Consider the following 14365-nt stretch of genomic DNA (forward strand, 5'->3'; position numbering starts at 1 on the left):
ACACACCCCTTTTTGGCCTCACTTTCAACTCCACAACCCTCCCTGACCATGTCAAAGTTGGATACATCCATGTTTCTTTACGACCATATGTCCCCAACCCTTTGCGCTGTAATAAGTGTTTCAAATATGGTCACCTTGCTAAGTTTTGTCATAGCCAAACGATCGTGTGCGGTAAATGTGCCGGCGAACATTCTACAGATGCCTGCTCTGCAAATGTGTTTCAATGTGTCAACTGCCCCTCTAACAACAAGCATGCATCCACCTCCCAAGATTGCCCCACCTTCAAAATAGAAAAAGAAATTTGTATGGAGAAAGCAACTTGTGGTATCTATTTCTACGAAGCATGGAAGCGTGTGATGGAAAGACAAGTTACCCCAACTAGTCCCTCCGGAGCAACTTCCTATGCTTCTGCAGTTAAGAAAACATACAGAACTATTGAAACACAAACTGTAAGCAAACACTCCGATAAGGACAAAGATCTCTGCCCACCTACCAAACAAACCACGCACTCGCACCTTCCTTCCCCGACTATCCCAGAGCTTCCACTACGTGTCCCTACACATGTGGAAGAGGATGCACCCATGGAGATCGCCGGCTCCTGTAAACGACTATTAAGTCCGATATCCAGCCCAGACCGAGCATCGGGGGCAAAACATACCTCTCCCATTATGGCCAAGAAAGGAAGAAATCGAAGCAAAAAAAAAAAAAGATAAAAAAAAAAAAAAAAAAAAGATAATAATAATGATAAAAAAATAAAAAAATAAAATAAAACAATGAAAATCATCCAATGGAATTGCCGAGGCATTAGAAATAAAGTAAATGACCTATTTTCAACTCTATAATCAACCCCTTAGTTATATGTCTATAGGAAATATTCCTAAATCCCAGTGTTCAATTAGAGCTGAAAAACATTTACCATCTATAGGAAGGACAGGTTCGCGCCTGGAGTGGGGGGGGGGGGGGTCGCAGTTGCTGTCAGCGACTGCCTTCCCCAAGCGGAGCTGCCACCATCACCTTGGAGGCAGTTGCTGTCAAAACGAAAGTACAGAGCAAACTTGAGTCCATTTGCTCCATGCATTTACCTCCAGACCAACCATTTCCTCTACAGGAGGTAAATAAACTTATAAGACAGCTGCCCCACCATAAACTTATAGTAGGAGACTTTAACTCCCACCATCACATGTGGGGAAGCGATAGAACAGGTGCACGAGGGGAGCAGATGGAGGCAGTTCTGAATATCAATAACCTGGTCCTCCTAATCACTAGCGATCCCACTCGTGTAGGCAATGCTAGGGACACTTTTTCATGCATCGATTTATCCATATCATCTCCTGCGCTGTCTGACGACATAGAATGGACTACGCATGGCGACACCATGCTCAGCGATCATTTCCCAGTCATCCTAAAAATAGAGGGTGACCACGTTACGGCTGCTCCAGCCTATGAAGACAACCCACCCCCTCCCTGTCCCAAATTCATCATGACAAAAGCCAACTGGGAAATGTATCGGCCTACTACGAACGCCAACGCCACAGGGGGTAATATAAATGACAAAGTAGTCAATTTAACATTATCCATTTTGAATTCAGCGCATAAGCACATACCAAAGACCTCGGCATTTCACAAGTATAGAGTTCCTTGGTGGACATCAGACTGCAGAAGAGCACTTTACAAGCGGAATAGGGCTTATACTTTCAAAAACAACCCAATTTTACCCAACTTGATTACTTTTAAAAAGGCGCAAGCAGAGGCCCATAAAATCATTAAACAGTCCACGCGAAAGCCTTGGCGTGATTTTATTTCGACAATTAACATGCACACCCCCTCTAACGCAGATTTGGTCAGCCGTCCGAAGAATTGACGGCAAACATGCATCTACCATAAAGACTTTGACGATAGGAACCACATTTGTAGATACGCCCACCGACATCACAAACATAATAGCAGATACATTTACACAAACAAGCAATACAGATAACTATTCGCCAACATTCTTACAGCATAAACAAAGACTGGAAGCAGAACTGGTCTTCCGTACACTTGCACACCACGAATACAGTACTCCCTTCCAACTACACGAGCTTAAGCTCGTGTAGAGGGACCTCTGCTGGCCCGTATGAGATTAGGTAAAGAATGCCGCAACATCTAAATTCAATCTCGCTCAACAAATTACAGGAACTATACAACGGAATTTGGATTAATCATGACTTCCCAGAAACATGGAGACATGCCCACGTCATACCTATTCTCAATAAGGGAAAGGACCCAAAGAGTCCCTCCTCTTATCGCTCTATAGCGCTTACCAACTGCTTATGCAAAGTGTTAGAACGTATGGTCAATAACAGATTAAGATTTATTCTCGAATCTTAAGATTTAATAGTTCCTGCCCAATTTGGCTTCAGGAAAAATCGAAGTAGTCTCGACTATTTGGTCAACTTAGAACCAAGGTCTAAATATACAGGTCAGACCGTTTGAATTATTGTGCGCAGCTTCTGACGTCATTAGGCTGAGTCCGTTTTCTCTTTGTGATACACTGAAGAAAACTGTGAAACGCCAAGGAAGACAGGAACTATAATATTTTATATATTATATATCATATATATTCATATATATAGACAGGAACTATAATATTTTATATAATATTTGTCAGAATATAACTAATTGCGTGGAGCGGTGCGAGCGAAGGTAACGTCATTCCCGAACGACGCGCCAGCTTCAACTGACAGCTATAGGGCCCGCGAACCCCACTTCGAACAGCCAGGTGACGTTCACGGGCCCGCTGCGCCAACTCCCTCGAAATTCGGTCGGAAGTGGTTAGACCTTATATTCTTAGATCTTGCTTAGAACATGATATCCTTTCAAGTTTCGAGAGGAAATTTTTTCTTATAGCTTGCGTCTTAGATTTAGAAAGAGCCTACGACGTGGGATCACTGATCTATATAACACCTGGATAGCGTATACGGGCCGTGGGCTGCCCCAGGAGTGAGGCGGGCAGGCGGGACATGGCCGCCATAATGGAAGTACCAAAACAAGTGTGAACCGCTCCGCCGGTCATGGGACACTGATCTATATAACACCATTTTTAGATCAGTGTCATGGGAGCTGTCGTGTTACTCTCGTGGCCTGTGATCCAAGCATGATTGGGTATATAATGGCCACACAATTCGTCGCTGTTGGGCCCTCCATATACATACATACATACATATACAAGGTGTATATCAAAATAGCATCATCACAATAAAACAATATATTGATATTTATTACCTCTAGCAGAAATAACCATTTATATACATAAACTTGTGCATGTATATGGATGAGTTGGCACTGACAAATTATAATTCCAGTATATATTATAACTTCAAGGGAATGTTACACAGACAACAAATGGGATAATGATATATAGTCAAAATATTATAGGGATAATAAGTTAATAATAGATCTATACTAGCATTTAACGGAATAAATATCCCTATAACATTTGATTACTGTACTGCTTATCGTTATTGGTGCTTGAATAAAACAAGTTTTGATAACTCCTTCCTCACTTTGACACCGGTTACTTTTTGAGAATACAATTTGGAGATATGATGGATCCTGATTTTGCAGAAGCACGTGACGATACACTTGATCAAATTGACGATGTGGTTAGAATCCGGGGTTGTGTCGAAAATGTGGAAAGATAGAGAAATTGCCATATCTATGATCTAAATTGTTTCAGATAGTAAAATATCGCATTAAAGTGGTGAACATGTAAGGGGCCATTCAAAGAGTATGTAACGCTGGGTGGGGGAGGGTTGCATGGTAGATGCGATGCGTTACGAGGGTGTGGGGGTGTTTTCAACAGTGCTACGCAACGCTAATAATGGTTATTTATATTTATTTATTAATTCATGTCATAAATTATGCACTGAAATAGCATATCCTTAATAGATCGAGCAATAAATATCGAGCAAAAAAATCCAAAAACATCATACCATGTTTCATTCTTTGATGCAATCGTAAACAATTTCACACAGGACAAATAAAAATGAGTATGTTTTGGTGAGAAGTCAAGGGGGAGGGGTGTTTGGCGGATCTGGCCTACACTTGATGGGGGTGCCGAGTTGTAATTAGTTGTAATCAGTGTTATGTAATACAGGGAGGTGTAACGCCCAGTGTTACGCAATGTTACATGAGGTGGGGGGTGTCGAATTTCACCAGAAAAAACGTTACATAATTTTTTAACGGGCCCCGAATAGTAATTCAGCCCATCTAATATGAATTCCTCACACTTCACAATATAGAAAAAGCCTACACATGTAATCAGGAAGAACAACTGGTTCTATACAGCTACACAGCTCTGGACAGCGTTTGAGCCTTATAAGATATTTTTAAATGATAAATATGTATCCTGCTATTGCCACGATTACATTCGTGACAAATGGGTTGCTGCTAGATCTATTTCTTACAGATAATAAATACATAGCATTAACATGACAACACCTAACAAAAGAGTTGGTGGGCAACATTTTATGGCTCCTGATGGCCGCATCATTTGTTGATGGGTATCGGGATGTTTTGGGTAATAAAACCTTAATTTACTTACGAGTGGAAGGACTGCTCACATCCACCTTTTCTCCGGTTGGTGCAGTTGAATGCAGCACAAGTTGGCATTGTAAAATGATCGTTGAATATGTATATGGGAGCGAAAGCTGCCAAGAACTGTAACTGTATCAGATCAGTGATCGCGTGGCGTGACTTTGTTTTGGTACTAACATCATGGCTGCCGCCGACCTCATAATCTCGACACCGATCCGTGATCCAGTTATATCTAGATCAGTGCGTGGGATAGCGACGTGGTATCCTCGAAAAACTCTATGCACGGCGCTAGGAACATTGCCAATGTGGGAACATTGCCATTGTGGGATAATTGCTACTGAGAACATAGCCCATTCTTTTCAAAACATGCCTTATAGTTGAAATTAAGGAAAAGAATGGTTTTGAAAAAACATTTTATCTAAAAAGACAATGAATGATTTAATTATTACGATATCTAGAAATCGAATTTATATAGAGGTTTATTCAATAAGTGATAGTATAGTTACAAATTCAATCAACTTAAAACTTAGTAAATTATTATTCAAATAGCATTTACATATTTAGAAATTTATTTAAAACATTTGCATGCTGTATGCAAAAGACCTCAAATATACTAATTGATCATGGGCATTTCCATAATTATCGATAATATTCTTTATGCGTGCATTAATGTCGGCTGGTTGTTATCCAATAACTCGAACTTTTTCATACCATGCTCTGTAAGTTGATTCGGTTTTGTTAGGCAAGAAAACAAATGCTCGAGGAATGCTAAGATTATCTTTTTGAACATGAATGGTGAGTAGCTGATAATATATTTCCGGAACCACTTTAAACATGCCCAGTTTTGGAGCCTTTCTAGATCTTCCATACCCGTTGCTATCATAAATATAAGCATGCGATTTTCATCATGCACGCCTGAATCGTATTGCAGAAACAATTCTTCAGTGTCGAAAAGAGTAAATTCTTATGGTATGGCGTATCCTGTACGTGACATCGGAACAGCTGGAGAAATTAGCATTATTCTGTCTCCATTTACGAACATTTCTGCTTATGGTACATACAGAAGGTAACTGCGAAAGAGTAGCTTCGTCTGAGGTAGCAGCCGCTTGAGATACTAATACGCGACTTGATTGATGAGATGTAGAAGTAGCCTTTAAAGTTGCTTGAGCAACTTTAGCTTCGACTACATCCTTTGTCGCAGAGTGGTTGTGTTCATTAACACACTTCAAAATCTCAACATTTTCTAATAATGCCTTCGTGTGCAATCTTGCTTTGCATTTCTTTCGTTTTCTTTGAGAACATTCCCAATAGATAACTGTGTCACTCTTATTTTCGTTATACTTATACATATACCAAGGCTTTTTCCTCCTTACAAGGGAGGTAGCCAAAAAGGAAAAGGCATAAAATCATTCCCACCCATTCCATCCCCGAATACACTCCACACCCCTCCACCCCCCCTCTTATCTTAGCACCTCCTGGATGACGGGTCATCCCTGCACCCTGTCCACTGCCCTGGGTCAGAAGCAGTGTCGCAAGACACAGCACATCCACAGCAAGGCCGCTTCATTAAATCGGCGACCCCCCCTCTCCGTCCCCCCATATAAAGGAGAGGACGGGGAGAAATCCCCTCGGGCTGCGTCAAAATTTTGCTTACACACACTACCTCACCCCCCATTCCCCCGTCCATTCCACCTCATGCATCACAACATTTTTCATATACAACCATTCTCCATTCACCCCTGTCTTCTGTCCTCTCCCGTCCTTCCTCAACAGACATTCCCCTCTTCCCCAAAGCCCCCTTCACCCCATCCATCCACCTCATCCTAGGACGTCCCCTCATGTTCGAACTCGGACCGCTATAGCACTGCGCCATCGAGTCATGGTGTGTAATATATATATATATATATATATATATAGATATATATATATATATGTATATATATATATCACAACAAAGTTATGTCGTAGCACATTTGTAAAATAATACTGATGACCCACTTTCGGAGAAGAATAAGCGAAGGTATAGAGATCTGTATATTTCGGTCACTTACTGTGATCCTCTTCAGCAGATATGAATTACAGAGTAGAGAACAATGTGTATTTATACTGAAACAGTGAGGTAAGCAAGAAGGGACGGGCAGGAAAATTCCGCGGTATTTCAGCACGTTGCCAACAAAAGCCACCGGATAAATTGGGACGATGCTGAAATAATTTACAAATCCAAATGTAGTTTCAGAAGAAAAATGGTGGAATCCTCCTTAAACAATTTTCCAAAGTATAACATTTCCCATGGTCAATGGTCACCAGATTGAATTTCTTCTTTTGCCATAAATAAATTGTTACCATCTACATTAGCGGTGGACAAAAGCCACCAAGGTTCACGCAACGCCGGACACGTGACCTGAGCCACCAAGGTCCACGCCACGCGCGCCGGACACGTGACCTGAGCCTCCGTCCCTTCTTGCTTACCTCACTGTTTCAGTATAAATACACATTGTTCTCTACTCTGTAATTCATATCTGCTGAAGAGGATCACAGTAAGTGACCGAAATATACAAATCTCTATACCTTCGCTTATTCTTCTCCGAAAGTGGGTCATCAGTATTATATATATAATGTATGTGTGTGTCTGCCCCAATGATCTATTTCAAGTGACGGAAAAGTTTCAAGATAACTTCCTAAAAGTAACTCCAAGAACTTCATGTTGTGTTCACAGTACGTAACTAATCCATGTTTCTATAACTTATATTATGATTCAGTCAACACTCAAATCGTGTAGGCGTACAAAGTGCCTATCATCATTTATAAATAACCCTATAATTGACCAAAATAGACTTTCCTATATCTGTATCTTTTATATAAGAATTTTTCAATACATTTTATATACAAGTAAATTTTAATACAATATTACGCAAAAAACAATAATGATATTATTTTATATAGCAAAATATATCAAAAAATATTTTTTTACATGTGAAATTTAATTTAGATAAATGTTTTAGATTACTTATTTAAAAAGAAATAATTTTTACAACTAAAATATAGTTTTTTAAGGGATAGCTTTAATTATTTACACACGCTCAGGTTTTTGTGTTTAAAAATATGTCTCTACATAGCAGCCAACGAAAGAGTAAAGGAGGATAAAAGAAGAAGAAATGACGAAGGCGATTTGGGGAAGAAAAAACGAAGAATAAAGAAAGAAAAAAGTAGAACAGAAAGAGAAGAAAAGAAAAAGATTGAAAGAAAATGGAATAAAAATAAAAACATTAAGAATAAGAGCAGAAAAAAAAGAGTTAATAGTTCAAAAGTTCACGAAAGAGGGTGCTATCAACCATGTCGTAAGAATAGCCTGAGAACTATTCTTACGACTCGTCGCAAAAATAGCCACTGCGTTTGTGTTAAGGTCTCTGAAATGGAATATACTGGTTGTGGAATGTAAAGTGGAAAAGGAGTCTGATGCATTGCTTCTTACCTTTTCCCGTCCATGTTGCGAATATATTTAGTAGAAGTAAGCCCACGTGGGTAAGTTGTTGACTGGCAGCCAAGCGCCAGCTGCATTTCGTGGGCTGCCATGTAGAGACATATTTCCAAACACAAAAACCTAAGCGTGTGTATAAAATTAAAGTTATCCCTTAAAAAGCTATGTTTTAGTTGTAGAAATAAAATTTCTAAAATAAATAATTTAAAGCATTTATCTAAATTAAATTTTATATGTGAAAAATAGTTGTTAATACATTTTGCTAGATAAAATAATATTATTATTGTTTTTTGCGTAATATTGTATTAAAATTTATTTGTATATGAAATGTGTTGATAAATTCTTATATTAAAGAAGTTCATCCTTATTTTAGCGAACATTGTGATATAATCTAAATTTTGGTAGGCGATTAGTTCGCCTACAATAATCAAGTGCTGAAGTATATGTATTAATACATGAAATGCGATCAATATTATATTAAAAAGAACTGTTTATAGTTACGTGCTCTGAATATTACATGGAGTTACTTTTAGAAAGTTATCTTGAACTCTTCCGTCACTTGAAATAAATCATTTGGACAAACACATACACACGCACACACATAATTATATAATAATAGTAATAATAAAGCAAGTGGGTCTGCCCCACACCTATCATAAGTCTAACTTCCTTACATTTCATTCTTTCCTTACACTAACCCTCCAAATCCCCCTCCCCCATCTTACCTATCCTGCCCAGTACTATATATATATATATATATATATATATATATATGAACATTTTTAGAAGCTCCGCCGTGGGATACGAACCCTGACCCGTGCGTCGAAAATCACGAGGTCAAGACGCTAGCAACCATGCTACGGTGATGGTTCAAAAGGACTGTACTAGTCCCCGACCACGCTTCACGTAACAATGGAAGATCTAGTCTCAATTTCATCTAATCCCGTATTAGATGTATATATGTATGTATATATATACATATATATATATATATATATATATATATATACATATATATGTGTGTGTGTGTGTGTGTGTGTGTGTGTGTGTGTGTGCAAGCAATCACATCACCGTGATACAAAAATACAAAATAACCACAGGAGAAGGGAAACTTGTAGACAGTAAGTACTTTCGTATATTACGTCTTCAGACTATATGACAGAGATACAGAGTTGGGTTTAAATGTATCAGGTGGCAACCATAGGGGGGAAGGGGGGAGACAATACAATGTGAGTAGGGGGGATGACCTTACCTCTATCGACCTGACCAACACATAAGGCTCAATCTGCCGGAAAAATCTTGGTGACCATTTGGGTTACCAATTTATCACATTTAAAATGACCATAGCTGTTTATATTTTTATCAAACGTGCCGGATAGCAGGATTCTAATGTATTTATTTTTTGTAGGTTTTTTCCTTTGGCTAAAATTGTTGCCTTAGACCAATCAATATGATGGTTGTATAATGCTTTATGTTGAAATAACGCATTATTTTCCTGGACAGATCTCACACTATATTTATGTTGGGAAATTCTTGTTTCTCTTGATAGCCTAGTTGGAAAGTCACTGTCGCACTTATCATGAGGATGCCGGGTTCGAGTCCTGGGCAGTACCACATTTCAATTTCAGCATGCTGGCCTTTGATGGCTTAGAATTAGAGTGCATTGTTGTTGTTAAAATGTATCTCTAATCACTGGGACCCATTCAGTATTGTACATATATATACATACATATACATATATACATATACTGTATATATATATATATGTATATATATACATATATATATATATACAGTATATATATATATATATATATATATAGATAGATAGATAGATATATGGTTATAAGTGCAAAAAACTAACATTGGGAAAGGTCTATACAATATTGCTGAACATTTAGATACATGGCGCTCCGTGGGGAGCCTTATCGGGGGAGTGGCGAAATGTCCCTACTAGAGGGAAGGGTCAGGAGATCACCACTCTGACATTATTCTTATTCCAACTACAGAATATCTATCCAAATTAGATGCAATTCTAGAAGACCCTTCAAAATTCCGCCGAATCACCCGCAACACCGTCGAAAGTTTGAAGAGAAAAGTCAACCAAGTTCTAGATACCGTAAACGCAGTTACAGACAAAACCCACATCCGCAAGCTCACTGGTGACCACAAAGCAGGTAACCCCCTACGACCCATCATCAGCCAGATTCCCACCCCGACGTACCGGATAGCAAAATATTTAAACGAAATCCTAACACCCTACACCCCTTCCGCATATAGCCTTTTGTCCTCTGAAGACTCCTTAGATATCCTGAAAGGAACGCCAGCCCCCGAGAGGAGTAATATCGCCTCGTTAGACGCCGAATCCTTATATACGAACATAAATGTTGATAGAACAATCGATTTTATCATCCAGAGAGTCTACCACAATGACAACATCCCTACCTTAGATATTCCTGAACACGCTCTACGCTCTCTTCTCCAACTGTGCACTAAAGAAGTGCCTTTTAGAAGCCCAAGAAGACATATGTATGTACAAACAGACGGTGTAGCAATGGGATCCCCTCTTGGAGTCCTATTTGCTAATTTCTTTATGGGAACAATAGAAGAAAATATCCTGTCTGAGAAGAAACCTAATATCTACTGTAGATATATAGACGACATCTTCGTCAGGTTCAATACTGCTGACGAATTAGAAGACCTGCGCCAGAGACTCATGGAAGAATCAGACCTCACCTTCACCATCGAAAATAGCATAAATGGCTCCCTTCCTTTCCTAGATGTACAAGTCTCCCACTCTGACACTGGATACAAAACCAGTGTCTACGTCAAATCAACAAACAATGGACGGTGCCTAAATGGACAAAGTGAGTGCCCCGTAAGATATAAAAAGTCCACAATTAATGCGTACGTCAGGAGGGCACTCACCCACTGTTCAGACTGGACGTCTGCTCACCACGAACTCGAACGGACCTCCCAAGTTCTAGTAAACAACGGTTTCCCTAATTACCTTGTAGAGAAAGCCATCAAGGATGAAGTTGACCGATGGTACCTTGGACATAACCCCCACACCGACGCCCCAAACAAGACACCCATAAAACTATTCTACAAAAGCCACATGACATCAGCACATAAAACTGAAGAAAGAGTTATGAAGAATATCATCCGCCGCAACGTAAAACCGATACCCGAGGACAAATATCTCAGTTTTATTATCTTTTACCAGTCTAAGAAGTCTTCCAACCTTTTATTAAGAAATAACCCCTTCCCTCCCCCATAACCTCTTCAGAGGAGAAACGTCATCTACATGCATACATGCCAACACGAGGACTGTGGAACTCGTACTTCTTATGTAGGAATGACGACTACTCGCCTCTCCAGACGCCTCACTTGCCACCTACAAGCAGGATCCATCAAAAATCACTACCTACACGAACATGGAATCCCCCCGACGAGAGAACTTCTGGACCACAATGATGATGTCCATCAACTTTCACTACTGGAAGCCCTTTATATAAAAGATTTATCACCCTCAATAAACATCCAGAGTGGTGATCTCCTGACCCTTCCCTCTAGTAGGGACATTTCGCCACTCCCCCGATAAGGCTCCCCACGGAGCGCCATGTATCTAAATGTTCAGCAATATTGTATAGACCGATATATATATATATATATATATATATATATATATATATATATATATATATATATATATATATATATATATATATATATATATAATTTGAAAATAGGATATGCAACAAAACTGGAGGGGGGGCAACCTGGAGGCCAGCTGAAAAGCTGGGGGAGGGGGAGCATGGCCCTCCCAGGACCCCCCCACCCCTAGAATCGCCACTGGCTCTGCTTCTTGTTGATGGTCCCAAGCATTGTCCTGATGCTACCTGGCTCCTCTTCTGTAATATAGAAATAGAATATAGAAAGAATAACAGAAAGAAATAGAGAAAGAAGTGAGGAGGGATGGAGGGAGAAAGGGATGGAAGGGAGGAAGATAGAAGGGAGGGAGGAAGAGAAGAAGGGAGGGAGGGAATCGAGGTACTGTTGTTCATCCTGATATGTGTGTTTTTGTTTGTGTCTGTTTTTGGGAGGTTATTTTCTTGCCAAACAAGGGCCCTCTCTGCTTCCTCAGCTTCGAGCATTGCGTCGTTATCGTCTCCATATAGATCATCGAAGCACATTTTACACGAGTATACCCTGTTTGTTTTTTATGAGAAACATCACTTGATATAATGGTAGCCCTGTGCAAAAGTAGTGGTTCAAATTTTTGCATTTGTTGCAGCACATGGAGTGCACCATATCTTCGCTCCCTCCACCGTCGCTTGTTTGTTTTTAATTCTCCGCGGGCCGCCATGGGACGATACGGAATATTTTTAATTCGTTTTATCCCTAGAAAGCTAAGAGGATTTACATTGGAACTTTCACAGCACACTTTCGATGTAGTCACACGTCCATTAAAATGTTAGTTAATAGTAACAATTTAATTCAAAAGTTCATGATAGAGGGTGTTATGAACCATGCCGTAAGATTAGCCTGAGGACTATTTTTACAACTCGTCGTGAAGATAGCCACTGTCTAACACAAAACGTTAACTACTGGCTCAGCCACGGGAGTGTCTATGATGAGGATAAATCCTGTCTAACACTTTCATGTGATTTTTTTTTAAATTTATTTATTAATCTTAAGGCTATCGACCAATAAGGGGGTCATTAAGCTTGGTGTGAACCTGCGATTCTGTTTCATTTACCAATACAATTTCCACAACAGTCCTGTTGTGCGCAAATAATACACTACTTTGTCAATAAGGAAACAGTCAATGGCCAAAAGACTTGTCACGTTTAACTGAATTTTGTTGAGTCTGCAATGATGTGTAAGCCTCTGGCGCTGTGTTATATTTCGTGCAGTGTATGAGTATGTATCTTAGTGTAGTGTTGCAGGTGTTGGACTGGGGAGGAAATACGCCAGTGATATAAGGATCTAGGAGGGTGATGTCGGTGGAATTCATCCTCAGCCTTGCTATGGCGATTTCCTCCCGTCTATTGCTTCTGTATGATGTTGACCTGTCTGTTATGTGCTCCTTCTGTTTATGCGTGAGATGGAGATTGTCCCACTGGTGTTGCCAGTGGGCGTGTAACTGTTTTCTTAAGATTGAATTGAAAGTGCCTGTGTCTATGCGTATATCTATAATATAGTAATTTTCTAACGCAGATTTGGCCAGCGTGTCCGCTTTCTCGTTCCCGGAAATCCCAATGTTGCTGGGAACCCAAGAGAGAGTAATGGACTTGTTGGTCGTCGAAAGTGCGCTAATGATTTTGCCCAGGAGAAAATTCTCCATTTGGTTACCTGACCTAATTGACTGTAATGCACTCAAAGAATCTGAGAAAATAACAAAGTTACTATGTGTGTCAGATTGAGCCTTTTCTATCGCTTTGTACATTCCAAAGAGTTCGGCAATATAAATGCTCGTATGGTCCGGCAATCTGAACATCATCCGGGTTGTGGAGCTATATAACCCTGTCCCTGTCTTGCGGCCACACTTGGAACCATCCGTATTCAGTGCCCTTTGGCCAGTGTAGCCGTTAATGACTTGTAGGGTCTTCTGTCGGAGTTCTTCTACCGAGCACGATTTCTTGTGGAGGTCTTCGTTGGTGTTGACGTTCAGGGTGACCTTTTCCCACGGTGGTATGTGGAACGTCTTCAATTTTTCAATAGACCACAGTGGCACTGAATACTGCTCGCACAAGGATCGGATCCTGATGGAAAAAGGTTTAAGGCTGGAGTTGGTAAAGTGCTCGTATTGGGACGCCGCCCGCTTGCAGGGATGTCGTGGGCAAGGTCTATATGTACCAGGTCTAACCACTTCCGACCGAATTTCGAGTGTGTTGGCGCAGCGGGCCCGTGACGTCACCTGGCTGCTCAAAGTGGGGTTCGCGCGTCCCATCGCTGTTAGTTGTAGCTGGTTCGTTGCATGGATATGTTGCTGCCTCCCCTCGCACCACTCCACGCATTTAGTTATATTCTGACAACGAAGATCTATATATACCGGTATATATAGATCTTGACAATATAGCTTTTGTGCCATTAATGGTTGTGGCTCAAACCAAAGAGGAAGTAAGCCAAATGTTAATTTTCACCGTTTTCCTGCAAACACACACACACACACACACACACGTGAACGTGTACACATACAAGCACACACGACGATATCTCCCCTTCCCGTAAAATACAAGTATATAAACACACACACACACACACACACATATATGTGAACGTGTTCACATATAAGCACACACG

The 14365-nt window shown here is 40.2% G+C and overlaps 2 protein-coding genes across 2 annotated transcripts in view; one reads left to right on the plus strand and one right to left on the minus strand.

The window, feature by feature from the left end:
- Positions 1-14365, minus strand: part of LOC143028568 (zinc finger CCHC-type and RNA-binding motif-containing protein 1-like) — a 478714-nt gene that overhangs the window by 463584 nt on the left and 765 nt on the right. The window lies entirely within an intron of this gene.
- LOC143028109 (uncharacterized) lies at positions 8063-12608 on the plus strand. Its single transcript, XM_076189747.1, has 3 exons — positions 8063-8096; positions 10066-11231; positions 12465-12608. The coding sequence occupies exons 1-3, from the start codon at positions 8063-8065 to the stop codon at positions 12606-12608; spliced, it is 1344 nt and encodes a 447-aa protein (XP_076045862.1).

This window comes from Oratosquilla oratoria, chromosome 9, assembly GCF_046742065.1.
Source record: "Oratosquilla oratoria isolate Oo_2021 chromosome 9, ASM4674206v1, whole genome shotgun sequence".
In the NCBI taxonomy this organism is placed as follows: Eukaryota; Metazoa; Arthropoda; class Malacostraca; order Stomatopoda; family Squillidae; genus Oratosquilla; species Oratosquilla oratoria.

Coding starts and splice junctions, on each gene's coding strand:
- LOC143028109 (XM_076189747.1), top strand. CDS start 8,063: ATGTTGCGAATATATTTAGTAGAAGTAAGCCCAC. Junction 8,097..10,065: donor TTTAGTAGAAGTAAGCCCAC/GTGGGTAAGTTG, acceptor TTCCAACTACAG/AATATCTATCCAAATTAGAT. Junction 11,232..12,464: donor AGAATATCATCCGCCGCAAC/GTAAAACCGATA, acceptor TTTTATCCCTAG/AAAGCTAAGAGGATTTACAT.